Below are 27,749 nucleotides of genomic sequence, written 5' to 3'. Positions count from 1 at the left end.
CCCACTTTCCACCGCTGCCTCTCCCCGGCAGACCAATCCCTCACCCTTCTAGTGCTGTCCAGCCGGAAATCCCACCATCCTTCTGGGGAGATCAAGACTTGCCTTCTTGAAGATGCTGCTCAGGACATAACTATCGGAACCCTAGCCTTTCATCTAAGTTGATCACAGAAAGACAGATCAATTCTCTGCACCACCCCTAACACTACAGAAAAGATCACATTCAGAAAAACATCAACTGGGGACTTCCCTGGTGGTCCAGTGGCTAAGACTCTGCGCTCAGAATACAAGGGGTCCAAGTTCAGTCTCTGGTCAGACTAAATCCCACATGAGGCAATGAAGACTGAAGACCCTGCATGTTGCAACCCACATCCGGCATGGCCAAAAGAAAAAAAATTTTTTTTTAATTAAAAAGAAGAAAGAAAAACATCAACTATTTTTGCCATCCATGTTCTATGTGAGCCATCTCAAATGAAGACTGGTTTAAAAAAAAAGAAAAAAAGAGTGGGGCTAAATGGTTAACAGTCCAGACTGGAAGGCTGAGGACCACTGACAGACAAGTCTCAGAATTGCTTCTCTTATCTCATTCTGAATCCCAAGGCTGCTGGGACTGAGGTCCCAAAGCTGGCTTCAGAGCTCTCATCAGCACAGAGCAATCTTTCAGAGACAAAACCATGACAACAGCCTTTAAAAATCTGTGATCATCTGCATGTCAAATGACTCCAGATGAGAAATCCTTGTGCATTTAAAGTAAAAGCAATGCTGTCTGAAGGCTTACAAGCAGACCCTGGCCCTAAGGAGAATTCGTGGGGCCAGGCCAGCATCCCTACCTACCCCAACCCATCCCCAGCCACTGATGAAGATGCCTCTGGTTGGTGAAGAGATGGGTCTCGGACTAGGAATCTGTGGGCTTTTGTGGGCCCATGTCCCGGGGCTGCTGGCTACAGTGCAGGTTCCAAGAGACCTCTTGTCCAGAGCATCAGGGGCTCCTGGGTGGGGATCACAGATCACAGCTCTCTCCTGGAAAACTCTAGATGGGGCACTGGGGGTAAAGCAAGTCTTTGGTGCGAAAGACTGTCCCTCATATCCTGGACCAACCAGTGCCAATAATGGTCCCCACGTTTCCAAACTCATCCTTGGCTGAGTTCCAGGGGACTAACAGCCGCACCTGTACCTTTGGGTACAGATCTTTACTTCAGCAAAGACATTGGACAGTAGCGTTTGTCACAGCATCAGTGCTATCCACAGAAGTGCTCAGTCGTGTCTGACTCTTTGCGGCCCCATGGACTATAGCCTGCCAGGCTCCTCTTGTTCACAGGATTTCCCAGGCAAGAATACTGGAGTGGGTTGCCATTTCCTCCTCCAGGGGATCTTCCCAACCCAGGGATCGAACCTGGGTCTCCTGCATTGCAGGTGGATTCTTCACCACTGAGCCACCTGAGAAGCCCTGCTATACACACTTGGGGCTAGATAAAACTCTGCTGGGTGGGGCTGTTCCGGGCATTGTAGAGTTTTTAGCAGCATCCCTGGCCTCCTCCCACTAGATGCCCATCATTCATACTCATAAGGCTCCTGGGACAATTACCAACTATTGTATAAATTATTAATCTCGGTAAGTGGAGAGCGTTCTCGTCCAAAACAGGGTCCCTTCTCATTTCTTTTCACTTTTTCTTCTCTCACATTGATTGATAGTGGGAAAGGGAGATGAAATATAAGAGTCAGAATTGTATATGTCAGGAATTCTAGAAACAATCAGCTCAGTCCAAACCTGTACAGAACAACATAAACACTCACCTATCACATGTTTATGTGCCAAATAAGACTAGAAAGTTTTATTTAAAACACAAAGCGAAGAGAAATAAAATAAATCATCCTCACCAATGAGCTTAGGGAGCTCACTGGTCCAATATCTGTTACCTCAAATGACTGGCATAGCAGGGACTGGTACATGATAGATGCCCAGTAAAATCTAGAGACAATAAGAATCTCACTGGTTTCCCTGCATGTGTGTTTCAAGACTTCATATTACAGAGTCCCCTGGCTGGGGATGTGGGCCTGCTTCAGTGTGGGCAGAACTGGGGGGAGGGGCAGTGGTGGGCAAAGTGCTGACCTACAGCCAGGAGGTGGGGTGGGTGGTTATCAAGGAGTCCTGTGTGTGCATGCTCAGGCGCTTTAGTCATGCCTAGCTCTTTGTGACACTTTGGATTGTAGCCCACCAGGCTCCTCTCTCTGTCCATTGGATTCTCCAGGCAAGAATACTGGAGTGGGTTGCCATGCCCTCCCCCAGGGAATCTTCCCCGACCCAGGGATCAAACCTAGGTCTCCTCCATCTCCTGCATCAGCAGGCAGGTGCTTTATACTGTCACCACCTGGGAAGCCCATAAAGGAGTCCTAGCTGTTGCTTACTTCCTCAAGCAAACAGGTCAAGTGTCAAGATTCTGGTAGCTAAAGGGACAAAGTGAGAAGTAGCCAACCTTCCCCTTCCCCTTGCCCGCATCTTTTAGCAAACATGTGGCCACAGGCTGCCTCCAGGTGGAAATCTTCCCCTGCTGGGCCTGGTCCAGAGCCCAGCATCCTCTGGTTATGAGGAACAACCTGCCGGGATTCATGTAGCTCTATCTGGTTCCAGGCTTGGCCTCCAGGCTACAAGGTGACCATGGCTGGGTTGCTCAGAGCAAGTCCCCTCTCATCTCTCCTTTCCACCACAGGGAACAGTTCTTGCCTCCCAACCCCACCCACAAGTCAACCAAGAGTCAGCAGAACAAGACATGGAATGTTTCAGAGGCTTGGGATATCAGCCTTCAGGCTCTCTCCTGGGGTCCAGAATCAATGAAGAGCAGCCTCTCTGAGAGGCAGAAAGGACTCTGGCCCATCATGGGTCAGGACTATATAGGGTTGGGGGGTAGGGGAGGGAGGTGGTGTCACCCTTGGTCCCTATTCTTGGTTCTGGGGATTTTTTTTTCTGGGGGGAAGCGGGGGTGGAGAAAGCATGTAAATCCCATCCCTCCCAGCTGAGACTGTCCCCTGCCATGGGCGACACCGCCCTCCTGGTCTCTCCACCACATGGAAGCAGGAACTGAGCCTTAGTTATCTCTAAACCGGTGGCTCAGTGGTAAAGAATCCTCCTGCAATGCAGGAGACAAGGGAGAAGTGGGTTCCACTGCTGGGTTGGGAAGATCCCCAGGAGAAGGCAATGGCATCCCACTCCAGTACTGTTGCCTGGAAAATCCCATGGATGGAGGAGCCTGGTGGGCTGCAGTCCACGTGGTCGCTAAGAGTCAGACATGACTGAGCAACTTCGCTTTCACTTTTCACTTTCATGCATTGGAGAAGGAAATGGCAACCCACTTCAGTGTTTTTGCCTGGAGAATCCCAGGGACGGCGGAGCCTGGTGGGCTGACGTCTATGGGGTCACACAGAGTCGGACACGACTGAAGCGACTTAGCAGCAGCAGCAGCCAGTATTCTTGCCTGGGAAATCCCATGGACAGAGGAGCCTGGCAGCTACAATCCACGGGGTTGCAAAGAGTCAGACACGACTGGGCAACTAAGCACACAGACCAATCCAAACCTGAGCTCAGCATACACCAGAGGGTCAAAGAATGAACAGGCAAACTGTTCCCTAAACGACTTTAATTTTTTAATGTTTATTTTTTTGAGGGTGGTGACTGAGGATGGGAAGCTCTGCAATACAAAGTTGGCCTGACAGAACCACTCTTAACAGCAATAATAATAATAGCTAACATCCACAGATCCAGCTGTTCTGAGCATTTCACATGTGTGAGCTCACAAGAATCCTATAGGGAAGGCACTTTCTATAAATCTCCAGTTTTCAGATGGAGAAACTGACGCCTGGCAATTAAGCAACTTCACTAAACGACTTCCTACCAAGAAGCCAAATTTCGACATTTTGAGAGCTCAGAGAAGCATTTTTGAAAGAAAAACTACTGTCAGGGTTAATAATTGACAGCATTTCCGATTAGAACAGCTGTTAAAACAGCATTTGATCCAATTCAAACAAGCTCTAAACATCACTTCCAAGAAAGGAAAGAAAAAAAGAATCAAGACGTGTGACTTCAACAATCAGGACAGGTCACAAATCACAAATTGGAACTAGAGCCTATGTTGGAAAACTCCTTCTGGCAATGCCAGGCATCCCGTTATCAATATGGCAGCTGGGGCTCGCAGGGTAGACCTCCACCCTTCTTCTCTCCATCTCGGCCTCAGCAAAGCCACAGCCTTTGAGTCAGAGCCTTGGAGGAGAACCTGGGGGGAGGCGAGTGCCAGGCTGCCGGAGGATGGCTTCCTTTGGAAAAAGGTGTTTGGGGAGCCTGGTGCTGCCTTTCAAAGTTTCTTTTCAAGTGTGGTTCAAAGAAGGCAGCTTTGCTGGTGGAAAAACATCATTCCTCAGAAGGAACTAATCTACTCAACACAGAGAAGCGTGCACAGAGATCCTGCGAAATCCGGAGTCTGCGCTCCCAACTGGCTCTGGCTGCAGAAGGAACATCTGCCCCGCGTCTCCATCGAGACTGTTAAGCAAATAAATGTCGGAACACAGGCTAGTAGGGGGCGAGTGTAATTTCCCCAAGAGCTGTCTGCTCACTGTGCCTTAGGAACTCCCATTCACACAATCATCTCATTGTAGCTGGAGCATCCTGCTATCAACAGAGGGCTTTCTCAAAGTACACTGCTCCAGTCACACCCAGCCACTCCTGTTTGCTGCAGTTCCCATCCTTCTGACCTTTGACCCAGGACACTTAAGGGAGCTGGAACCTGCCCTGGGCCCACACCCTCAGCAGCCTCTTGCTCCTGGCCTGCAGCCTTCAGCCCGTCTTCGGCTTTTCTTTTCTTTAAATGCCTGCTCAAGAAACAGCTGACAGCCACTTCCCCCAGACCATCTCTCTGGTATTTAAACTGCCGGTACCGATCAGGTCTAGAAAATGCAGACCTCATTCTAACCTCAGCCAAATACAAACAAGGAGCGGGAGGAGCCTGACTGCTTTAGAGTTCTGAACCCTGAGCCACACAGAAATGACCTGTGTGGCTTTGGGCAAATCCTTCCCCTCATCTGGGCTTCAATTGTATTGCCTCCAAAACAGGGGGACGATAATAAGACCCAAGAGCCATCGTTTATAGAGTCTGAGATTACTAAATGCTCCCAAGTGGCTCTGTGACACAGGGATTCTTCCAGAAAGCTCAGAAAAATAGAGCCGAGCATGAGTTTAAAGGACGAGCAAAGAAGAGGCAAGCCACCTCGAAATGTGGATGGACCTCGAAATGTGGATGGATGCTGAATGGTGTGGACTAGACTGGGGCTGGCTGGGGCTTGGTCCCCAGGACCAGTCTTCACGGCACGCGAACCATTCGAGTGTGTCCATCAGCCAAACTGCCCAGAACAGTCACAGAGCAGGCAAAAGCAGGGACATCCTATCCTATCCTATCTGTAAGCGTCCTGCTGCTCCTGTCTGGGTTCTTTCCATGATTCAAAAGGAGCTGCAGCCAGCCAGTAAAGGGCTCCTCAAGGTGTTTCATTCAGCAGGAAAAAACTACTGCCTCTTTGTGAGGCAGCCAAGGGGCCGCTCCTGGGTTCCTGCTTTTGCTTCTAAAACAAGGACTTCTTCACCGGACAACCATGCAGGCTCTTGGAAAGAGCTGTGTGATTCTGGAGATGCGTTTGTGGATGTGTGTGAGAAAGATGAGCTGAGGAAAAGATACCTCCATGAGACATGAGTTATATTCCAAGCCACATGGAATGCTGGCTTTCTCGCCAGCTCCATGTCTGACAAGCCATGTGACCTCTGAAGAGTCACACCCTGGTGGCTGGGCCTTCTTGCAGCATGTATGTCTGGGGTGGCCACTTCAGCCTGCTCTGAGGTTTCTGAATTTGAATCGGGTTTTACCTAGCTCTCCGACTTAAGTCCTGGGGTGTTCAAAGCGAGTCTATCTCACCTTGAAGTAACATCACAGGGGCACAGGGAGAGGTCGGAGGCCGTGCAGAAGGTGGAAGCGCCAGCGGCCAGGTGCCAGAGTCACCCAGCAATCAAATATTAGAAGATTCCAGAACAATGCATCCAAGCAATTTTACTTTAAAATATCCCATTGCATTTCCTAGGCAATTCTAAATTGATAGGCCCTCGATTATTGGACTCCAAGATGAAATTCCTTGCCAGGCAGTTTCTCCTCGGACCAAACTCAGACAGCACTGAAATAAAATAAGTGGGTGTTTTATCAGCAGAGAGAAGGAAGTCCAGGGAGGGATGAGGCCTCCAGCAAAAGCCGGGGCGGGGCTCCCAGGCCGCGCTCCATCCCTACCATGTACAGGCTCAACGAGAGAACAGTTCCACGGTTTCTTTAAGAAGAGGGTGAATAAATGACCCACTTAGCAGCCAGGGAGATAATGACCCCTGCTCCTGGAGGGGCCGGGGAGGTTTACATCACAGATCACTCAATGATAGGTGAGCCTCCTTAAAGGCCCTTTTAGCACTGACATATTGATCAAATTATATATAACTACAACGCCATTAAATATTTATGCTTCCGAGGAAGCCTGCTGAATTCTTTATGCCGGGAGGGCTTGGAACAAGAAAAGGCCAGTCCTGGTATGACCCTGAGGCTCTGTCTCCTGGGGGAGGGAAGGGACGCTGCCGGGGGCTGGCATCTGACTGGCCCCCATGCCCTTCACACAGAATAAGGATGGCAGCCCTTATCCAGCAAGGGCAGATGAAAGGCGAGGGAGTCTTGAGGACTAGGTGTGACGTGCCCCTGCCGTGTGCTCCGCTGAAAGGAATCTCACCTTCCTTTTCTGTGCTCACCAGAAACCTTAGACATTTTCTGCCAAGAGTCCAGGGAAGAAGGGAATTGGGAATACGGCTGCTAAGTGAGGAAGTAAGGGAGTGGTGTGAGGTGGGGATGGGGGGTGGGAGGGACAGAGTTAGTGTCTAGGCCACTAACCCTAGAAGGAGTTGGCAATGCGATGTCCAGAGACCTGCATGCCTGTCCCAGGGTGTCCTGCGCTAGGACCTCAGCTTCTGTTGCATAAATGAGGCTGATTTGGGTTCAGGGTAATAATCAGTGCTCTCAAAACCAAATTCGGTGCTATGTGCAAGCGAGTACCCTGTCCTGGAGAGCATTCAACTCCAACCCTACAGACACACACGGGTGGACACCACTCCATGGGAGGGACCTGGAAATCTGACAGCCAAGTCCCTCTCTGCCTCTAAGACTTTCATTTCTCAGACTCTCGGTTTCCATCCACCGGGCTTCCTGTTAACAAGATCCAATAATCTTTAAATATTTGTTCACTTTAATTTCTTGGTTTCTAAAACACATTAAACTCTGCCCGCCTCCCACCCCTACTCCAGGGAATGGTCCTCAAAGAGCCTGCTTGTGTAGATGGAACAGGGAAAGTCTTTTCAAATTACAGCTTCTCCCAACACTGTCCATTCATCCCAGGTAGGACCAACCCACCAACCTTTTCCCCATCTCTCCCTCCCCTCTCCATCTCTCCCTCCCCTCCCTCCCCTCAGATAACCCCCGGCCCCCTCCCCCACCTTCCCAGACTCCATTGGCCAACTCCTGCCAGGAGGAAAAATTCTCAATTCATCCCTGTGGGGTTGCCATGGCAACCCCCAGCCACCTAATCCCCCTTGGAACATTATGCAAATCTCCCTTTGCCCCTCAACAGGCTGTAAAAGTCACATTACCCTTGCAGAGGCAGCTCGTTAAATTTTGGGGGTCTCCCTGTAAGGTCAGTGCTACAAATGAAGCACTGGCTATGAATTTTAAGGATGGGGCTCTCTGGGAAACCTGGGGGGGCAGGAAGGGAAAAGCAGGATGTCAAGAGTATTCCTTAACAGACTGACTGCGGGCAGAAACAGCCCCATTTTACCCTCACCACCAAGTTCACAACCTAAGAGCAAGTCCTTTTCCTAGTTTAAAAGTGTCAGAGGGGCCTCGCTTCCCCAGACAAAGATGGCAGGAGTGGTGGCATTTCATAGGCCGTAAAAATCAAGATCAGGTATTTAGGAACTTGTTTATATGATCGGCTCCCTCTCAGGCTGGCCTCCCCTCCCAAACCGCCAGCACATTCAACATCTCATTTTACAGATGAAGAAAACAAGGCCCAGAGAGGGCCTGGCTGCCCAAGGCCACACAGCAAGGCAGCGGCTCCAGAGCCAGACCTCCCTCTCCTCCATCACGGGTTCTCAAGCAGGGCAGCTTTGGCTCCCCCGGAGACATCTGGCAATGTCTAGAGACATTTTGGAGTGTCACAACTGAAGTACTGCTACTGGAATTAGGAGGTAGAGCAATGCTGCTGAACATCGCAGGACAACCCCACCACAAAGAATTATCCAGCCTCCAACTGCCAACAGTGCCCAGGGTGAGAAACCCTGGTCTACGCATCACTGACACTCACATTTCACTGAATTTGTAAAAGCACTGTCTGAGGACTTCCCAGCACTGGAACTGAAGCCCTGACGTACAGGTGGGTCTGGAGGTGGGCCAGTGGGCAGACCACAAAAGACCACACCTTGATGTGGCCTCTGGATAAAGATCATTGGTCCAAATGAAACAAGCCTAGTTCCCAGTTCTGAACCCGCCCCTTGTCAACCATGAGACTGCAATCCAGTCACTTAAACTCTTGAAACACCCGTGTTCCTACTGTGAGGTGGGGCTTAAGGTGTCTACATATGCTGGCATGGTGGAATCAACCAGTCCCAAACGAGAAAGGGCTCTGGGAAGTCCTACGACAGCAGCAACGCCAAGGAGCTGGTCCTCGCTCTCTGAGGCCCTGGCAGCTTTGGGCACTGTCCCGCTGTGAGAAGCCCTGTTGAGGTCTCCCCACACACGAAGGAGGTGCTATGCTGAGCCGTCAACAGACATCATCTCACATCATCCTCAAAACACTCTTAAATGCACAGGCCCATATACGATACCGCCGGCCACAAGTGGCTGGTGAATGTTCACTAAAGTTCAACTTAAACTCAGCTCCTCGGTCACAGCAGACACATTTCAAGGCTCAAGAGCCCCATGGGGCTGGTGGCCACCATACTGGACAATAAGACAGATACTTCCACGACTGCAGAAAGTTCTATCAGGCAACACTGCTCTAAAGACAGGCAGGCATCCTCATCACCTCCGTTACAAATTCAAGTTTACAGAGGACAAAGGGGCTGCCCCAAGTCCCACAGCCAGTAGACCCAGATTGAGGGCTCAAACCTAAGTTTGTCCGACTCCAAAGCCTGTCTCTTAGCCACCAGGACAGGCCAGCTCCCAGATCCTGGTACTCTGCCCCTAACTTCCCAGGATCCCCCCTTTGAGAACCAACTGATTTCTGACGAAGAAACTCTGATTCCACTGGCACCTTTGTGATAAAGGGTTTACCAACGACCCATCACCTGGAGGCCTGGTAAATGCCCAATGTTCCTGCAGAACCAGAGGACTGAGAAAGGGGCGTGGTCAGAGGGACACAGAGGGAGAGCCAGGGAAAGGTGGTCCTTTGAGAAGCGGGGGTTGGAATCAGGTAAGAGATGAGAGGGAAAACCAAAAAATGGCTAACAAAGGGACTTCCCTGGTGGTCCAGTGGCTAAGACTCCAAGCTCCAATGCAGGGAACCTGGGTTTCATCTCTGGTGAAGGACCTAGATCCCACATGCCACCAGCTAAGTCCCAGCACAGACAAATAAATAATAAAAAAATTTTTTTAAAAAGGCTAAGAGAGATGATTATATCCACACATACACAAACACTACCACCTTAAGGAATTCTTGCAGGCTGAGCTCCATGGTGCCACACACACTTCCCAGGTGACACGGCCAGAGCCAAGCCAACAGGGGGAGGACCCTGGCAAGGGCAGGGTGCCTCTCTGGGGCTCTAATGCTCCTCATTTCTGGCTGGCTTTGTAGAGAGCTGTTCCCCTGGGATGAAGTGTGAGGTCCTGGGAAACAGCGTCCCTGACCTCAGTCCCTCCAGAGTCGCGCCCTAGGACTCCTGCTCTTAGGCCAAGCAAGATGACGCCAGACTGCAGCCCTCTCCACGGGTGATGGAGCTCTGAGGAAGCATCCCCGTCTCTTCTCAGAGGAAGGCTTTAAGGAGATGCTAAAGCACCCAATGCCCGATCAGGCCCTGGCCAGCTCACCACCTCCATCTGCCCCATCTCATCGGTATTGTCTTCCCACCAGACTATTCAGCCCTTCAACTGTAGACCATTTGGTATCACCTGCAGCTTCTCCCCGGCTTCCCCACTGGCTCAGCAGTCAAGAATCTGCCTGCGATGGAGTAGACGCAGATTCACTCCCTGGATCGGGAAGATCCCCCAGAGGAGGGCATGGCAACCCACTTCAGTATTCTTGACTGGAGGATGCCATGGACAGAGGAGCCTGGCGGGCTACAGTCCATAGGGCCACAAAGAGTTGGACGTGACTTTAGCGGACGCACACAGCTTCTCCCAGGCCCGTGCGTCTGCCTGATGTCTTCCTGGGCAACAGTGCCTGTACCGGGCCCCACCTCAGCTGGAGGACGGACTCCTGTCCTGGTTCCCCAGTCTACGCTAAACTGCCTTGCTCCTCCCCAGCAGATATCACCACTGATTCCCAAAGCACCTGCCAGGATGTTCAGTTTTAAACCAGGAGAAGAACAGATCTGTTAAGGGCTCTCCCTTAAGAAGTCCTGGGAGACTGCGTAGGGGCCCCTCCTCCAACCCTTCCTCACATAGTCCTCACCTACTGGCTGGGTGGTGAAGGTGTCTAAAACCAAAGGAAGCCTCCTCAGCTGACCAGGCAGGAAGAATCCCCTCCCCTGCCCCTTGTTGCAAAGAGTTGGAAAGAACTCTTTTTGCGTTTGAGGGAAGATGTAGCCTTCCAGTGCAAACTAAAAAGTTCTCATTCAGAATTAAAAGAAAAAAAAAAAAAAAGTCGAAGAGCTGTGAACAATGGTTATCTAGGATTTAAAAGGACAATGAGATAAGGTCCCAGCACTTGGAACTCCAGGCCCATATAGACAGATAGCTAAGGCATGACAAGCATCATTGACTAAGTTACCTCCAAGCTATTAACCCTTGCTTCCTGCTGCTCAGGTCCTCCTATAATCTAAATCCAGCATGCTTTCCCGGCTCTTCCCCATTCCTTATCCCCTCATACCTCTCCTTTATCATCTTTCCCCAACTATCTGGTTCTTCACCCCTCTCCTTTCTTCCCCTCTCACACTATCCTGTCATGTGAAAGAGGAAAAAAAAAAAAAAAAAGGCACTTAAGCCTATTAAAGACACGTTGAACTACAGGTTTATGACACATAGTTCTTCCTACAATCACAACTTTCGCAGCCACAGGCCTCTCTCAGAAACCTGAGAAAGCCTGGCAACCTTCCCAGAAGGTCTGTGATGTTATACAGGGTCAGTGAGAGCCCCCCCCCAAAACTGGAATGTAACAATCCTGGTCTGTGCATGCTTATGCGTGCTCAGTTGCTAAGTCATGTCTGACTCTTTGCGACCCCATGGACTACACAGTCGATAGAATTCCCCAGACCAGAATACGAGAGTGGGTAGCCATTCCCTTCTCCAGGGGATCCTCCGTACCCAGGAATCAAACCGGGGTCTCCTGCATTGCAGGCGGATTCTTTACCAACTCAGCTACCAGGGAAGCCCCATAGCCCGCCAGGCCCCTCTCTATCCACAGGATTTCCCAGGCAAGAATAATGGAGTGGGTTGCCATTTCCTCCTCCAGGGGACCTTTCTAACCCAGGGATCGAACCTGTGTCTCCTGCATTGGCAGGCGGATTCTTTACCGCTGAACCACCATGAAGCCCAACAGTCTGAGTCCTCCCCCAAAATACACACTGTGCACCCACGACCGGCTCAGAAGCCTCTGTGAATACAAAATGGTCCTGTCCCTCGCGGCGCCCACAGCCTCACTGCTGCTCCACACGCTCCCCTCCCACCCCAGCCCCAGTTTAAGAACACAGCCCGGTGGAACCATCAAGTATACAGGTCATCTTCACACCCCAGGCCTTTCCTGCCACGCTCTGACACTGTCCTCCTGGTGTGTGTTTGTCCTGGACCCACATGCCTGTGACTTTAGGTTTCTAAGACAAAAATGTCTTATCTGCTTTGCAAACAAGTGCTCCACAAATGCGAAAGCCTATATTATAGTCTCTAACTACAGATCAGAATTTTCAACAAAGGCTTTCTCTTGGCAGCGCTTAGAGGTGGTGGCACCTGCCCCAGGACCCCACCTGTGTCCCTTGCATGGCGGGTGAACAAAACGGGGCCCCTCTAAGAAGACAAGGCCACGGCCACAGCCAGACTCAACCCCAACGGGGCTCCCCGCTCACCTCAGCCCCACTGCTGGGAACTTTGTTCTTCCTTCACCCTGTAGCGGGTCAGGGAAGGTTTTGGTTATAGCAGTGAAGGGAACCCCTTCTCAAAAGGCTACTGCACCATCAAAGTCATGACGTTGGTGGGGTCAAGTGGAGGGAGGTATCTGTTCTCAGGCAGAATCTTCAGGGCTGAGTCAATGAGTCCCCCTGTTAGTCCCCGAAGCTGGGATGAACGTCCCCTGCAGAAGGCAGGTCCCTGCCCTACTCATCCGCATGATTTCCAGAGGGACCTCTGTACAGAAGGGCCTCCTAGTATCTGGTTTCAAGGGCTTAGAGGGTTCTAATCTGACTCCCCATAGGCCGACCCCTTTCTCCCCTAGGTGGCCTCTGCCTGCTCATCCACGGTGACGAGGTGACATGTTGGAAGCCTGCCCCGCTCCATCCTCACGCTCAATGGGCAACATACTTAGCCACCGAAGCACTCTACATCACTGCTGGGGAGAATTGCAACTACCCCTGTTACCTCTTCCAGAAGACCCTCAGGGGAGGCACCCCACCCCCCCACCGCATAGCCCACAGGCTGCCTGCAGTGGATCACACCCCAGACCTTACTTCTGTGGTGGCAGGAAATTCCCCCTTCCCTAAGTTTCTCCTTAGCCTCAACTTGAGAGGGAACATTTCTTTTGAAAGACAAGAGGGAAAAAAAAACAAAAGCCAAGGGAGAAAAGCAAGGAGAGAAGGGGAGAGAACGCATCTTGGCTGTGAGTCTCCGAGAGCATTTGTTGAAAACAAGATATTGTCCCTTTAAGCATATAAAAACAAGGCCCTTGAGCGCGCAGTTCTCACTCTGGTACACAATTATGGGTGCTTCCAGCTGTCTAGCACTACTTCAAGTGCTCTCTTAAACCAGACTGTCAATGGCATGTTGAAAGCTATTTTGCTGGCTTGCTATCATTAATAGCAAAGTGGAGAGCTGGGCTGATGAGAATTAAATATGGGGGAGGGGGCGGGTCATAACCAGTCATTACAGAATTACCAATATGAGCGAGGAGACAATGCCACTTTGGGGGATAAAGTTCAAACCAGCAGATGATGGTGGGGTCGCCGGCAGGGGAGGGAGACAGACTGCAGGGAGCGGCCCCCACCCCACCCCCAGCCCGACAGATGGACGCGGGCCAGCCTTGGAGAGCCATCTGGGGACGGAGGAGCCACAGAGCAGCGAGTGTGAGCGCCGAGAGGCCTTGGAGATCACTTGGCTGCAACATGTCACCACCTCGCCTCCCGCCCCAAGTGGAGTCCCTCCTCCCCTCCCCCCGGCCAGTTCCCAAGACTCGTGGACTTGTGGCTTCCGGGACACACAGCGCTGTGTTCCCAACGGCTGCTGCCACCCCCAGAGGAGCCTCCGGGGGCGCCCGCCTAATGAACACGGCCCTCCGGCTCAAGTAACAGCCCCTCGGCACAGTCTTGTCCGGTGTACTCTTCTCTGACCCGACTCCCCTTTCCCAGGAAGAATGAGCCGCTCTGTCCCCGGGCGCTCCTCCCGTGACACTGGCCCTGTTAGCGCTTACCTCACTGCATTGCAATGACTTATTTAGATGCCCGACTCCCCCGAGGAGGGAAGGGTGTCTGTGAAACCAGCCCCAGCCCACACCCAGCACATCCCAGGCCCCTAATGCTCCGTTTTGGGAATCAGTCCAATCCCCTCATTTGACTGATGAAGAAACTGGATGCTGAGCCAGAGGAGGAAATAGGAGGAAGCCCTGAAAGAGCAACCCCCACCCCCACCAACTCACAAGGCTCGGGGAATGGGAATTCCACCCTCTGACACCACAGTAATCCTGAGCAAAGAAAAAGCAATGATTTTACTGAGCACCTATTATGTGCAAAGCACCCATAGGAGACCTCAACAGAGGGATTCCCCACAGATACTGAGACTTTCTGCATGCGGATCAGTGGGACACCCCACTGAGGTCTGGCCTGGACCACCTTTCCCCGGTATCCCAGGATTTTGTACAAACGAGATGAAAAACACCTTCCTCACACAGAAAGAAAAAGGGAATCCATCCCTTGACTGACTGACTCCAACAACAAAAAGGAAACAGAGGATCTCTGACAGACTAGCCGCTTCCTGTACGAGGGGAAGGAGGAAGCCACAGACAGAAGGTAGCTAGTTCCGTGCTGCTCCAGGAGCCCCTGGTCCGGCAGGATTCATGAAGAGTCTTCAGTAAGGAGCCAGGTCCCCACCCGGGACCAGTTCCCATGATCGGTGGGGGCCACGTGCCCATCTCCCAGATCACCTCAATAACAGTGTGGATAAGAAGGAAACGAGCCAGAAAGCACACAGACCCTCACTCTGACAGCTCCATAAACAAGAAGCAATAGGTCCAGAGAAGGCTGGAATGGATGGCAGCCTTGAGGGTCCGGGGGCAGGTTCTTCCCAGGTGGACAGGACAGGGTGAAGGGAGCTTTCAACTTGGTGGACTCCAAAGAGGAGCGAGGGAGATACCCTACTCCACGGCTGAAGAGGATGAGAGGAGAGACAGCTCTGGAGAAGAGCAACAAGGCAAAAACGTCAGAAGGAGGGGGGGTCCCGGATGCCAGTATTCTGACCAAAATAAATGATACTCAAAGGTATTTTTTCTTAGCTCAACTCAGATGCCACACAAATAGGGACTGCCCTAGTATGAAGAAATACGTCCCCTTCAATTTGAGTGTCCCACCTTCTCCCCACCAAGACTGACTCGGACTCCCCGGCAGAGTTTTGGTAACTTCATCACTTGCTGATCCCCTCTCGCTCCTCACACCTTCACAGTGGCCACAGAACTTCAAGATGTTATGTCTGAAGGTCTTTCAGCCCAAGCCCCTTTTTATGTGGGTGGGAGGGCCCAGAGAGGGGAAGTAATAAATGAAAACGTTCCATCTTCCTTTTCAGCCATGTCCATGGCCAACCCCATGGCCATACCCATCCTCAGGTGAAAGATTCACAGGTTTTATCACCTTACCTTACCTGTGAACCTATCTCCGGGATTGCTAGTTATTCATTGTGTTTATTACCAGGCGCAATGAATCATTAGTTGTGCAAATGGCTGGTGGTTCAGAAGAGGACCCTGGGCAGGCAGAGACGATTCAGCTGATACGGTTACACAACCCGAAATGCGGGACTTTGGACTTTGTTGTCACCAGGTTTGTAGCCTTAACCTCCTGAGATAATAACGCAGAAAGAAGCAACAGTAATTAAAGACACAGAGTGCTATTAGTTAGTAAACGAGCACTCTTCATTTCTTGAGTTTTGCTAAGAGAGCTGGGCCGGGAGGGAAGGTGGCAAGAGCAGCTCCTCTGGTAACACTGGACTGGATGGATCTGGAAACCTCAGCTCCCCTGCCTGGGCCTCAGTTCCTTCATCTGGACCTTGAAAGGTTTGCAGGAGAAGCCAAAGGGCTCTCCCAGTTAGAACAGAAGGTCAGAGGAAGGGCTGCTTGGTGATGGGAAAGTGGGGGCGTGACACATTCCTCAAATCAATAGGCCTCCAGTGCTCTTCTAAAACCTCAGTGATCACCAGCAAGGGGTGAAAAGATAGCCTGAGCCAGCTTCTCAGAGCATCAGTGCCTCAAACCCTATGCACTACAATTGCTCTGAAGCGCCTGTTTCTACGCTGGCTTTGTGATTTGTGGCTGACACTGGAGAGTGTCAGCCTCTGTGGGAACAAGATGGGAACTGATGAGCTGGCCAGCCATCATCGACTCCCTGGCCTTGCTGAATCACCCTTGACATCCTGCCTAGAAGCAGAGGCTTGGAGGAGGTGGGTGACCTCTTGAAATCTCAGGCCAGGCCCATGATTCTGTAATCTCTGCTTTGCCACAATTAGGGAGGGAAACCAAGAAGGGGAGGAGAAACCATCGACTGTGTTCTCTGGGATTCATTCGACAGCTTGGAAAAAGAACACAGAGGGAGACAGAGAAACGGCCAGGAAAGGAGCCAACCACAGTGAGTTTAACCTCTCAGTAAAATAAAGACTAGTTGGTCATACCTCATCAGCTGCCCTCTGTCAATACTCAGGTCCATCTGGCAGAACCTGAGGTTCCCAACTAACAGGCATTTCCCACTGAGCCAGCAAAGAAGGGCTCTGGAAAAAAAAATATGTGGTGGTGTTGTAAGAGGGGTGTGTGTGCGTGCGAGTGTGTGTATGTATGCATGTGTGTGTGAGCTGGCTGAGGGCTGCCACACTTCCCAAGGTGCTAGCTCTGGAGATCTTCTATTATATAAAAGTACAGACATTCCCCACCCCCACCCCTGAGCTCCAAGATGAAGAATCCAGCCTGTTTGTTCCAGGCAGATGTAATCACACGAACAGTCAAGTCTAGAGGGCAGGACACTGCATGAATAATTCAAGCACTCCAGTCACTTGATTGTGTGTGCAGATAAAACACCAGTCAACCGCTAAACAGGTCAGCTGATAAACTTGTTTGCTCAGGCCTAACCACCATCCGCCAAATGCACCCAAGACCCACACTACAATTAGTGGCCGGTTTTCTTCTGCAGAACCCTAGCAAGCCTAGGGAGTGGCCAGCCCCAGGAGGTCAGGACTGCATTTCTCAGAGCAGGGTTTCTTCACCTCCTTGCCTCTTTGTTCCTACACAGCCACAGGGCGATTTCACCCAACTCAGAGGTTGCCGTAAACCCAGCAAAGGCACTGTGCTCAGAGCACAGACAGTCCTGCTGGGAAGCAAGTGGGAGCTGAGGCTCCAAGGCAAAGGTGAGTGGCAAACAGGGTAAAGTGCTCGGTCTGGAAGCCAGAGGCCCTCATTCAAGTCCCACCTCTGCCCTCCTGGCTTCCCTAAAGCCTCAGTTTCCTCACCTATAAAAAGGGGGCAAAGAACACATCTATCTCCCTCTGGCAGCTGAGAGGATTAAATGAGATCATGTCACCAAACCTCAGGCATTCTCCCCCTGAGAACCCCGGGTCTGGGGACGGGCCAGAAGCCCCAGATGCACACAGCTGCTTCTTATGTAAACCTCACCACTGAATGTGCTGGGAAGGTGAATAACTCTTCCTGGGTTCAGAGGGGCCCAGGACTCCAGGAGCAGCTCCGCTCCAACAGCCAAGATGGATCCTTTGTGCGAAAGAACCACCCACTTACAGACACAGGGCACACCACCCATGCAGACCTCAACATGCAATGACATATTACACCTTAATTACGAAGCTCTTAGAAGAACGGCTGCTATAAATTTTAAACCTGGGTGCAATCATCCTCTTTAAACACACCCAAGATAGCAAGCACTGAGGACAAAAAAAGAGGGGTGGAGAATGGGAGAAGGTGGCATCTTGCATAGCAACCCAAGGTCCTTGAACACCTGGGACCCCCGTTCCACTTCACACATTCTTAATGAACCAGTCGGATCCAGCCAGTTCCACTTAAAGTAAGGCAGTCTCTAGCCCATACTCCCGAAGACAAACATCTTTCCTTACAAACTTGTGTCTGTTTATGATTCTTGTGGGTCAAGAAGTTAAAGCCTGGTAGCCTTTTCCCGTGTCTCCCTAAAAAGCTAATCCCTGACTGCCTCCCCAGATTCCTCAACAAACTGAGGCCCCTCTCTGGCTGCCCTTCAGCCAACACTGGGGTTCCCTCCAGGAGGGGGAAGGAAACTAGATTCCAAAGGCTCTCTGTGAAGCCACTGGAGCGAGCAGGCAGGAATCTACAAGCATTCCAGAGGTTACCTGCCCTTCTCACCTGCCCTGGGTCCTGCCCCCTTAAAAGAGCAAAATTTAAACCTTGTAAACCACTGTTCATTTAGAGCAGAAAATCCATTCAAGTCACGGTCACCAAAGGCTAGAATGAGTCAACAGCCTTCTGAGATTTCAAGAACACCAATTGTTAAAAAGAACAACCGGCCCGCGCCATTTCTCCCTGCCAAGTCAACGCTAATCGCTGGCCAAGCCAAACTATAGGCGGCCTCTCCTCGGAACACAAATATACAAACAGGCCTCTCCCACAGCCCAGCCCAGCGCCCAGGAGGAGTTACTGATATGCACTGAGATAAAGGTGTTTGTATTTGCCCGGTTTGAGGTATACTGTTATTAGAAGAGTGACAATACGGGGTAGTTTACATATCCATCACACACCAGCTAAACTGGTTTGACTTCAGGATTTCAAAGCTGAGCTCAACCCCCAGCCATCTCAGAAGTCCTGGCTAGGCTGCTCCTGGCTTGTTACTTCACCTCTCAGCTTCACCCTAGAAAATGGGAATGATCAAGGCAGCCTTTACATTAAGATGGACATGAGAAAGTTGCCTCATATACGCAAGGTACCGGGCTGTAATTCATCCTTCATTTATATTTTTAAGTGGTAGGTAGCCTGTTTCCTTAAATTTTGACAGCTCAGCCTGGCTTTTAAGACTCTTGAAGTTTAATCTTATCAAGGCAGAACATCACATTTTTGCGCATGCGCACATACACACACACATATACACATACACACACCCTCCTGCCTTTCCTTATGTAAATTCTACATTAAAACAGATTAAAGCAGCCAGCTACATCTGGGTTACAGGAGTCTGTAAAGCGGATTCTGAAGGAACAACTTTCCCTTTGCTCCTTACCCCTCCACCAAGATCCAAGACCAGGACAAACTTCACAAGCTCGGATGCTAAAAGCTCAACATGTCTGAGAACTCAACCAAGCCTCAGACCCTGCCTGTCAAGAGCTGGATCTGTAATTAGATATATATCCTAAAGCACTTACCTGCTTGTGCATCTCAATGTTCAAACCGTAGGACATCTCGTAGTACTAAAAGTAAAAAGAATTGCCGTTAACGCACACCACCAAAATCTGTGTTCCAGAATCGTCTTTGGAGAAGGTTTTGGCCAAAGGGTACTTTTAGGATACATTTGCTAAAGAAGTTTAAGTCAAACCCCAAAGCCAGCTACAAAGGGGCTGAAAAGTCATATGAAGGACTCAGGAGTGTTGTTCTCATCTCAACAGAATACCCTAATGTGCAACAAATAGTGTAAGAAGAGTTGGGCCCTCCCTCCCACCAGCCCTGCCTGTGCCATATATCCTGTTTATACAACGTTCGGGTTCAACGGGGAATCATGTGTACACTGGGACCGCTTGCCCTATGAGAGTTATTCAGCAATGTGTCCAAGGTCTCTTATGTGGAGAGCAATGCATGGAGTCCCACAGAAGGGCCTCCAGTGCCGTCCTCACCATCAGAAGATTAAAACTTGCTGGAAGAGACACTGGGAAAAGGGAGGACACGTCTACACACTGCCCCAGGGTCCATGAGATTCTCAGTGGGGTGATCCCTAAGTGAGCATGGAGGCAAAAGGCTCCTCCACTCTCAGGAACCCCTGGGGAGAAAAGAGGGAGGGGGAGAGATCTTATGTCCCACTCTGGCTAAATCCCAGGGCTGCAGAGCAGAGAAGTTTCTACACACTCCCAGGAGGTCTCTAAGAACGATTTTTATCCAACCCCGATGTGGGCTGATCCAACCCTATCTTGCTAGTGAAGACAGGACAACCAGCCCTCGGGGAAACCTTCAGAACACAAATCAAAGGCGCACAAAGGTAGTGTAGGAGGAGGAGGAGGGTTGGGTTTCTCTTTCTGCCCCTCCTCTCACCCACCCTCCTCCAAGTGGCCCGGGCTGACGGAGGCTGGTGAAAAAGGGTCGGATGGCACACTCGGACTACACCCGCTGCGGGGGCTGCCCCGCGGAGGCTGAGCAGGGCTCCCCAGGCCCACGCCACCCTGGCCGGGTCCCAGCCGCCTCTCACCATCACATAATGGCGCTGCATCTCCGTCTTCTCGTTCGCCAGCTTGTCGTACTCCACTTTGAGGCTACGAGGGCAGGAGGAGCCGGCTCAGGCCTGGTGCCTGCACAGCCTCCTCTGGGACCCCAACCCCAGGGCGTCTCAGAGCCACTTGGCCACTTTCCTGACACCCACCCCCGGGGGTACTCCCCTCATCCCGCAGCCTCGGGCCGAGGGGGACGTGGGTCCCCGACACAGGCAGGGGGAGTGTAACAACTTGAAACTTCCCGCGGCCGAGCGAGTGAACTTATCCGGGGCGCGGGGTGGGGTGGGGGCCGGGACCCTGACGCTGGCTCGCGGCCCCTTGCGACCCCCAGAACCCGGAGCGAGCCGGCTCGCGCCCGGATCCCTCAACTTCCCTCACCCCGGGAGCCGCACGGGGAGCCGGGAGGCTGCCGGCAGCAAAGGGTTAAGGCGCCGCGCTCGGAAAGGGGAAACAAAAGGAGGAGGCCCGGGCTGCCCCGCCGCCCCGGGGTCGAGAGCCCGCTCAGTCCCCGAGGGGTGGTGGCAGGAGCCGCGGCGGGGACGCCCCCGCCCTGCCAGCCCCGGGGCGGCCCCCAGAGGCCTTACCTGTGATATTGAGCTTGAAGGAACTGGAATTCGTCTTTGATCCTGTCACAAGACTCAGCCACCGTGAATTTAAATCCTGGCTGCCCTGGTTGATGGGGAGCCTGAAGCCGGCCAGGACAAGACAGGGGAGGGGCGGGGGCGTCAGACCCGGCTCCAAGCTGCCCAGGCCCCTCAGCGGCTTTCCCCGGTTTCCCCCCGCCCCCACCTCAGCCAAAGGGGCCTCCCACAAAGCCCAGAACCTTCCCAACAAGTTTCTCCGGTCCCCGACGGGGAGGGGGGCGCCCTAATCTCTCCCTCTCGGCCGCGGGGCTCCTATCCCTTTTACTAAGGGGCTCCTATTGCCAAGTAAGACGGGGACAGAGGAGACAACGAGTGAGTTGGGAGACTCAGGCGAGGGGGCGGGGGACAGCATGAAAACAAACAGTTCCCCAACAACACTGGGAGCCCCTCACGCCATTAGGGCGGAATTAACCTCCTCTCTCTACGGCGCCCCCCCATCCCCATCCTTTGTGTGAGCGCGCGCGCGCGCGCGCGCACACACACACACACACACACGCACACATACCATAAAGGTAGCAACAAGCAAAATGGAGGTGCCAGATAAACTGTCTCCTTTACCCTGCCATGATAGATGCTTAAATAAACCGAGTTGCAATTACTCACCGGATGTCTGCCTTGCGGATACATGGCAGGGAGGGGTCGTGATTCCGAGAGCGTGGAAGCGCAGAGAGCCCGGGCCGGGGAGGTGCGGGGGAGGGGGGAGCCGAACCCGAGCGGGGGGCGGCCGGGAAACCGAGAGCTCGCCCCCGGCCCCCCCAGCCCGATCTCGCACCGAAAGCCCAGAGTCCGGCGCCCGCACCAAGCGGAGACAAAGAGCCGAGGAGCAGGCGGCAAAGTCGTCGGCGGGCGCGGGCTTTGTGCACCTAGGGCTCCGCGAGCTGCGGCCGGCCGCCTTCCCCCCGCTGCGTGGAGCGCGTCAGAGCCGGGGGCTGCGCGGACATCGTCGTCTCCCCGGCGGGTCCGGCGCGGGGTCCCGAGGTCTGGGGGCCCCTCTTGGGGCAAGCGCGGGCGCCCTCCGATTCACTTAGCGCGTCGCGCCAGGAGGGGGGCGCGCCAGGGCAGCCCCAGCATCCAGGGCGCACGGGTCCGATCCCAGGGGCGGCTCTCGGCGAGAAGAGGAAGGAGGCAGGCACCGAGGTGGCGGCTTGGGGCCGCAGGAGCGCCGGAGGGTGAGGGCGGGAGCCCGGCGCGGGCGCTTCGACGCCCCCCCTCGGAGAGGAAAGCCTGCTGTTCCGTCTGCTACTGCCGCCGCCGCCGCCGCTGCAAGCCCTTCCCAGGGCCGAGGAGGAAACTCCGGGTTCAGTAGGTGGGAATCAACCGCCCTGGCATCCTAACTCCAGTAGGCACTAGAAGCCGACGCAAGGGTGTCCTCGCTGTTCCTAGTCCGAGCGCCGAGTCCCCAGCGACGAGCGCTCGGTGCCGCCACCGCCGCCTCGGAGCGCGCAGGCAGAAGAGCGCTGGAGGGGAGACGCAGCTCGAGACCCGGGAGCTCTGCGGCTTCCTTCCTTCGCCTCGGCCCGGCTCTCCTCTCCGCGCCCCGACACTCCCCACCCCCCACCCCAACACACACCCAGCGCGCGCACACACACACACACACACACACACCAAAAAAGTGCCCCGGACCTGCGGATACCACACACAGACAGGCGAGGGGGACGAGCACGAGGTCTGAACTGCCGCGAGAGCAGTTCCAAATAGGGACTGAAAAGTAACAAAATAATGTGGCAGCTTCGCCCGGCGCTGGCCAATGGGAGCGCGGGGCCCCCACGTGGGGCAGCTGGACTCGGCTTGCGACTGGGCGCCGCCGGGCGCGACGTCACAATGCCCTCTTGTGTCTAAAACTATGCATGAAAAGTAGCAATCAGGCCCTACCCGCTGGTGACTTTCGCATGGGAGTGAAAAACAGCGCTCCTCAGATCAGGAATTAACCGAAAGACATACAATAAATAGATATATATTATAGTCCAGGGCTGCTGGGTTTCCCCCCCCCTCCTCTCTTTTTTTTTTTCCCACGATATACTAGCAAATAATCATTTGGCGGGAGGGGGAAAGAGAGAAGACAGAGGAATAACAACAAAAGAAAGAGACAAGCTGTACAGTCCTCAAAACCTGTGGCTGGTAGCAATGTATCAGTTTATTCTGCAGTGGCGGTGAACGATTCCTCCCTCTAATCTCATTAGGTCTGCAAAGCAGCCCAATTAGATACTATAAAACAAACAGAATCACTTTGTCACTTTAATGTTTTCACTTCACAAGATTTAGGACTGATAAAATGGTGGCTCCCAAAGTTGCCTCCCACCTTAATTTTGCTCGGAACTGAGAGTGTCCCTTTCTTTGCCCCTTCTCCTGCCCACGCCCCCGCCCCCCGCGGTCCCCAGCTTTTCTTCTTTGTTCATTTGTCCTTTACGGAAAGCCAAATAAACAGCGTCTTTGATGTGCGGCGGCTGCCCGCGAGGACAAGTCGGAGGAACTTGCTTGGCGGGCTACGCAGATAGAAGGGCCCGTCTGCTCGCGGACACCCCGCACAGTCCGCGCTGTCCCCACTCGGGGGCTCCTTCCCGGTGGAGACCGCTACGCCTTCGCCGCAGCTGCCCAATGAGCGCCGGGGCCAGGGAAGCGGAGTCGGGAATGCGGTGGCGGCCTTACCCCACCAGCCCGGGAGCTTCGAGTTCCGACCCGGTTTTCTCAGCCTGCCCCCGGCAGTGTCACGGCGTCGGCGGAAGCCTGCAGAGGGGCGCGTGTACGAGCCTGTGGGCGTCTCGGCCGCCAGCCTCGACGCCCCGGGAGGCGCAGACGCTCACCCGCCCCCGTTCGCTCCTCTCCCACCCCCACCTCCGCGCCTCCGGGACTCCCAGCGCGCTCGCACAGGCCACTCGACTCCGGGGCCCAGTTTGCCCGCAAACCCATAGCCTGCATCTACTGCGCTAGGGGTTACGTCAGGGCAGACGGGCCGGGGGAACGCTGCCCTCGAGCGTCGGGAGGCTGGGGGGCCCGCGCCCTGGGCCGCAGGGGCACCGCCGGGTGGGGGGCCCGGGTGGACCCTCCTCTCCAACATCTCCGCGAACCCGCACGCACCCGGGGGCCGGCGGCGGGCCCGGGATCTATATTTTCCCCTCATTAGGAGCTGGAGTTCGCTTTTGCATTTTAATGAGGAGCTGAGAGCGAGCGGGCGCTCGGAGGCCGGTGCGCTGGGAGTTACACGTGAGCGCCCGCCTCGGAGTTGAGCCTCCCCGCGTCCCCTCCGGCCGCCAGTCCCGAACCGCGCTCCTCTCTTCATTTATTTATTTTCCTAAATAAAAACATAAATCGTGTGCGCCACGCACTGAAGAGGGGGGTGGGGAGAAGCCCAGCTCGACAGATGCGAGCATCTGGCCGCAGCATTCATTAGACACAAAATGGCTCCTCTTTGGAGCTTCCTTCCCCCCTCCTCCTTCTCTGCCCTCCCCCTTACGTCACGGGTGGGCGCACCCGCTTCCCACCCGCCCCGCCCCTTTCTCGCCCCTGCCCCACGTGGGGGCCGAAGACCCCGCCCCCTAGCGAGGCTCAGAAGACCAATCAGAGACGGTTAATGGGAGTCTCAGTTACTGATTGGTTAAATTGCCGAGCCCTGTCAGTCGGCGACCAAGGCTGTCAGTCAAAACCACGCGGGGTGGGGGAGCGCTGACAAATGCCGAGGCTTCTGAGCCTCCCGCTTGCAAATAGTGCTTGGAATGGCTGCTTAATTAGCTTTGAATGGCTTTTCCTTCCAGCTCAAACAATCTGTCACTACCATGTGGTATAAAGGAGCCATGCATAAAAAAGTAAGCAGAGGCTAAATATCAATTTGATTTTGTGTATCAAAGGAATATTTTATTTTTCTCCCTAGTAATGAAACGTATCAATTTAAATAATAAAAGGTAAAAACACACACAAACCAAAAAAAGAAAAAAAGAAGAGGGGGGAAAAAAGAAAGAAAAATGGGAAAAAACCAAACTCCACGGTTCTCCGACTTCTGTGCAAGCCTTAAACAGGCAATTTCTACGGCCCACGTTCAGGAGGAAGCCTAAAGAGAACCCCCCCCCCCACCTCTTTCAAACTTGCATTAAGTGTTCTGTTGCCGTCCAGAAGTCTAGGAGGAGTGATGGGGGAGGGGTGGCCCGTAAAAGGGGAGGTGGGGGCGAGGAAGGGGGCAAACTTTAAAGGGAGCTCTTTGAAGCTGCTAATCAAAGTGGAGGGGGTTTTTAAAACCCCATAAACTTGGGGTCCCGCAGCAGGTCTCGATTTGGGAGCTGAGAGGGAGTGGAGGCTGGGGGGAGAGAGTGGCTGTGCGTCTCGCCCGGATTTATTAAACACAGTGCCTTCAAGATGCCCAGGATGCGGCGCCTGGTCCGGCCTTCCCTCTCTCCGTTCTCACTTAAGACTGGCCTCGATGGCGTCCTCCCGCAGTTGGCCGACAAACCTGGCCCCCAGGTCGGGTCCACGCGGATCGGGGCCAGAAGAGAGGTCTGGAGTTTGCTGTGGCTTCTGCCTGGGCGACCACTCTCCTAGTCGTTGAGCCAGTGCCCTCCTGCCGGGTAGACTCAGGTCGAGTTCACCTGTGAGCCTCAGTGCCAGCCCTGGAACCTTGGAGCCCTTGTGTGATCGACCTGGTTTTGAAGAGAGCCGCCTTCTCGGCAGGATTCCACTGTAGGACCCCACCACCTAGTTTGAAATGATAGTGGCGCCAAAACCCTTTCTATGTACAAGGCAGGACACTGCTACCCAGGCAATCCCGAAGGAAGCGGCGTGACTGGTAGCCCTGTTTTATAGAGTAAAAGAGAAGACCTAGAAAGTCCAGTAATTTGCCCCAAGCTGGGCATAGGTGTCAGGATTCGAGTCCAGGGCAACCGGTTCAACAGCCAACTTCAGAGTCCTCTTTGATAGCAGGAGCTATCCCCGGGGGATATGTGCTAAAGGAAAGGCATTCACTCATTCATATTCATTCATTTATTCACACAGAGGGTCTGGCAGTGAGGTCACAGGCCCAGCTCCCCAGCTCAGGGCTTCCACTGGCTCCTCACAGAGCATCATTCCCAAGTCTGCTGGGTTTCTGGCCTCCAGCATGTAGAGGAGCTGCGAGGTAAAAGCAACTAGCCCAGCTCCCCTTTCAGCTCGCCACCTCTTTACCCCCCACCTTGCCACCCCACAAATTAGGAAAAACACGGAGAAAAATAATTTTTTATGCTGGAGGTAGAAAAGAAAAAACATGTATACGACACCCCGCCCAAAGCGCTTGACAATTATTTTTCAAGAAGGAGGGGAGTGGAGAGAGAGAGTTCAAACGTCTCTGTCTCCAGTTCTAATTGGAAACGTTTCAACTGTTTATGTTACAAGAAGTGTCAGGGTCATTTGCTACCGGAGAGCTGACTTTTCATTGGCTGCTTAATTGAGTACCTCTGAGTCCACCCCACGTGGGAGAGGAATTCCTGGCACACACATATACACACACACACACACACACACACTCACACACACACACAAAGTCACCCGGTGAGACAGAAAGCCCGGCCTGGATTTGCAGAGCGGAGGTTCCCCAGCCCTTTTCTGGGGGGGTGAGAGGTGGTTGGTGGGCAGTTGTTCACCAGCTCCAAGAGCTGCTTTTCTGGCTTTTAAAAATTAACTGCCAAGCATTTTAGATAGAGTGTTAATAAATGGTTTCTCCTTTTCCCAGGAATCAAAGGACTTGACTCAGATCAGTCACAGGGCTGTGGCCTCCAATTTGAGGAAGAGCTCAGTACCTTACAGCTTAGATGGTAAAGAATCTGCCTGCAATGCAGGAGACTAGGGATCCATCCCTGAGTCAGGAAGATCCCCTGGAGAAGGAAATGGTAACCCACTCCAGTATTCTTGCTGGGAAATCATAGATAGAGGAGCCTGGAGGGCTACAGTCTGTGGGGTTGCAAAGAGTCAGACACCACTGAGCCTACACTTTTACTTTCAGTACCTTGGGTGGGTTTCAGATCACTCCCTGTTCCCCCACAGCCTCCACTGGCTTTGATTTTCTCATGGTCTGTCATTGGGACTGCACAAAGGGAAGAGAAATCTTTCTCTGTCCTCTCCCATTTGGCTGATTCTGTAAGCCTCCTCTGATGGTTGGCCCTTGACTCCATTGCTAGGGCAGTTCTGTCCCCTCACCTTCACCACCCCCATCCACCAGTCATCCCCAGCCTTCCTCCATAAGTGAGCACCTCCCCACAAAGGAAAAGGAAAAGGAATTTTTATTTATCTAACAAACTCTTACATAGTGCTTAACTCTGTCCCAGACAGTGTTCTAAGCACTTGACAAATATTAACACACTTAATCCTCTCACAGTGAATGAAGTGGGTACTATCAGTATCACCCCTGTTATACAGGGGGGTGGGGGGCAATTGACATGCCATGTACAATGACTTGCCCAAAGTCACTTCAGTGGCTGATGGACTTGAACCCAGGCAGTCTGGCTCCAGAGTCTTCACCCTCACACTCCACTGTCTCCGCAAGCTTGACTTTCCTGGGAATGCAGATCAGGGCCACAGGTCAGACCACAGGAAACAGGAAGACCCCGAGGAAGTCCCGGACAGAGCCCCTATAGAGCTCATTCTGCAACCACCTTATTTCAGGGAAGGGAACTAGCTCTAGGAGGTCGGGGGACTTCCCAGGGTCTCCTTATCCCCTCTTCCAACTCTCTGGCTGGTCCCAGCTGTGTGACCTGGAGGGATGTATTTAACCTTGCTAAGCCTCCATTTCCTCATCTGTAAAGTGGAGATAACAGTCCTGTCCACCTCAGAGAGCTCTTCCGAGGATGGATGGAGATAATGCATGCGATGTACTTAGTACAGAGCCTGGCTCATTAAGTGATCAATAATAGCCATGTTGGCCATGATGATGATGCAGAACCATCGAGTTATTCAACTCCTCACACATTTCCTGAGTGCCTACAGAGGTGAGGGAGGTCTAGTGTCCCAACCCTTGCTGGGAATGATTCAGGCAGTAGTCAAGCCCAGG

The 27,749-nt window shown here is 53.0% G+C and overlaps 1 protein-coding gene across 8 annotated transcripts in view; it reads right to left on the bottom strand.

Annotated features, from left to right (window-relative positions):
• The window catches only part of TLE3 (TLE family member 3, transcriptional corepressor), a 49,181-nt gene extending 26,731 nt beyond the window's left edge, over nucleotides 1–22,450 (bottom strand). For 4 of the 8 annotated variants that reach the window (XM_043919766.1, XM_043919768.1, XM_043919767.1 and 1 more), the window contains exons 1-4: nucleotides 21,350–22,450; nucleotides 20,687–20,787; nucleotides 20,081–20,144; nucleotides 19,050–19,094 (exon numbers count right to left, since the gene is read on the bottom strand). In XM_043919766.1, coding sequence (XP_043775701.1) covers nucleotides 19,050–19,094; nucleotides 20,081–20,144; nucleotides 20,687–20,787; nucleotides 21,350–21,373 — 234 coding nt within the window. In that variant the 5' untranslated portion in view covers nucleotides 21,374–22,450. The remainder of the gene's footprint in view (nucleotides 1–19,049; nucleotides 19,095–20,080; nucleotides 20,145–20,686; nucleotides 20,788–21,349) is intronic. The other 4 variants (XM_043919762.1, XM_043919765.1, XM_043919764.1 and 1 more) reach the window with 3 other exon arrangements.
• Between the last annotated feature and the right edge of the window lie 5,299 nt (nucleotides 22,451–27,749).

Source organism: Cervus elaphus, chromosome 12, assembly GCF_910594005.1.
Source record: "Cervus elaphus chromosome 12, mCerEla1.1, whole genome shotgun sequence".
Lineage (NCBI taxonomy): Eukaryota > Metazoa > Chordata > Mammalia > Artiodactyla > Cervidae > Cervus > Cervus elaphus.
The sequence above is the reverse complement of the archived record's forward strand: the minus strand, read 5'-3'. Positions and strand labels throughout refer to the sequence as shown.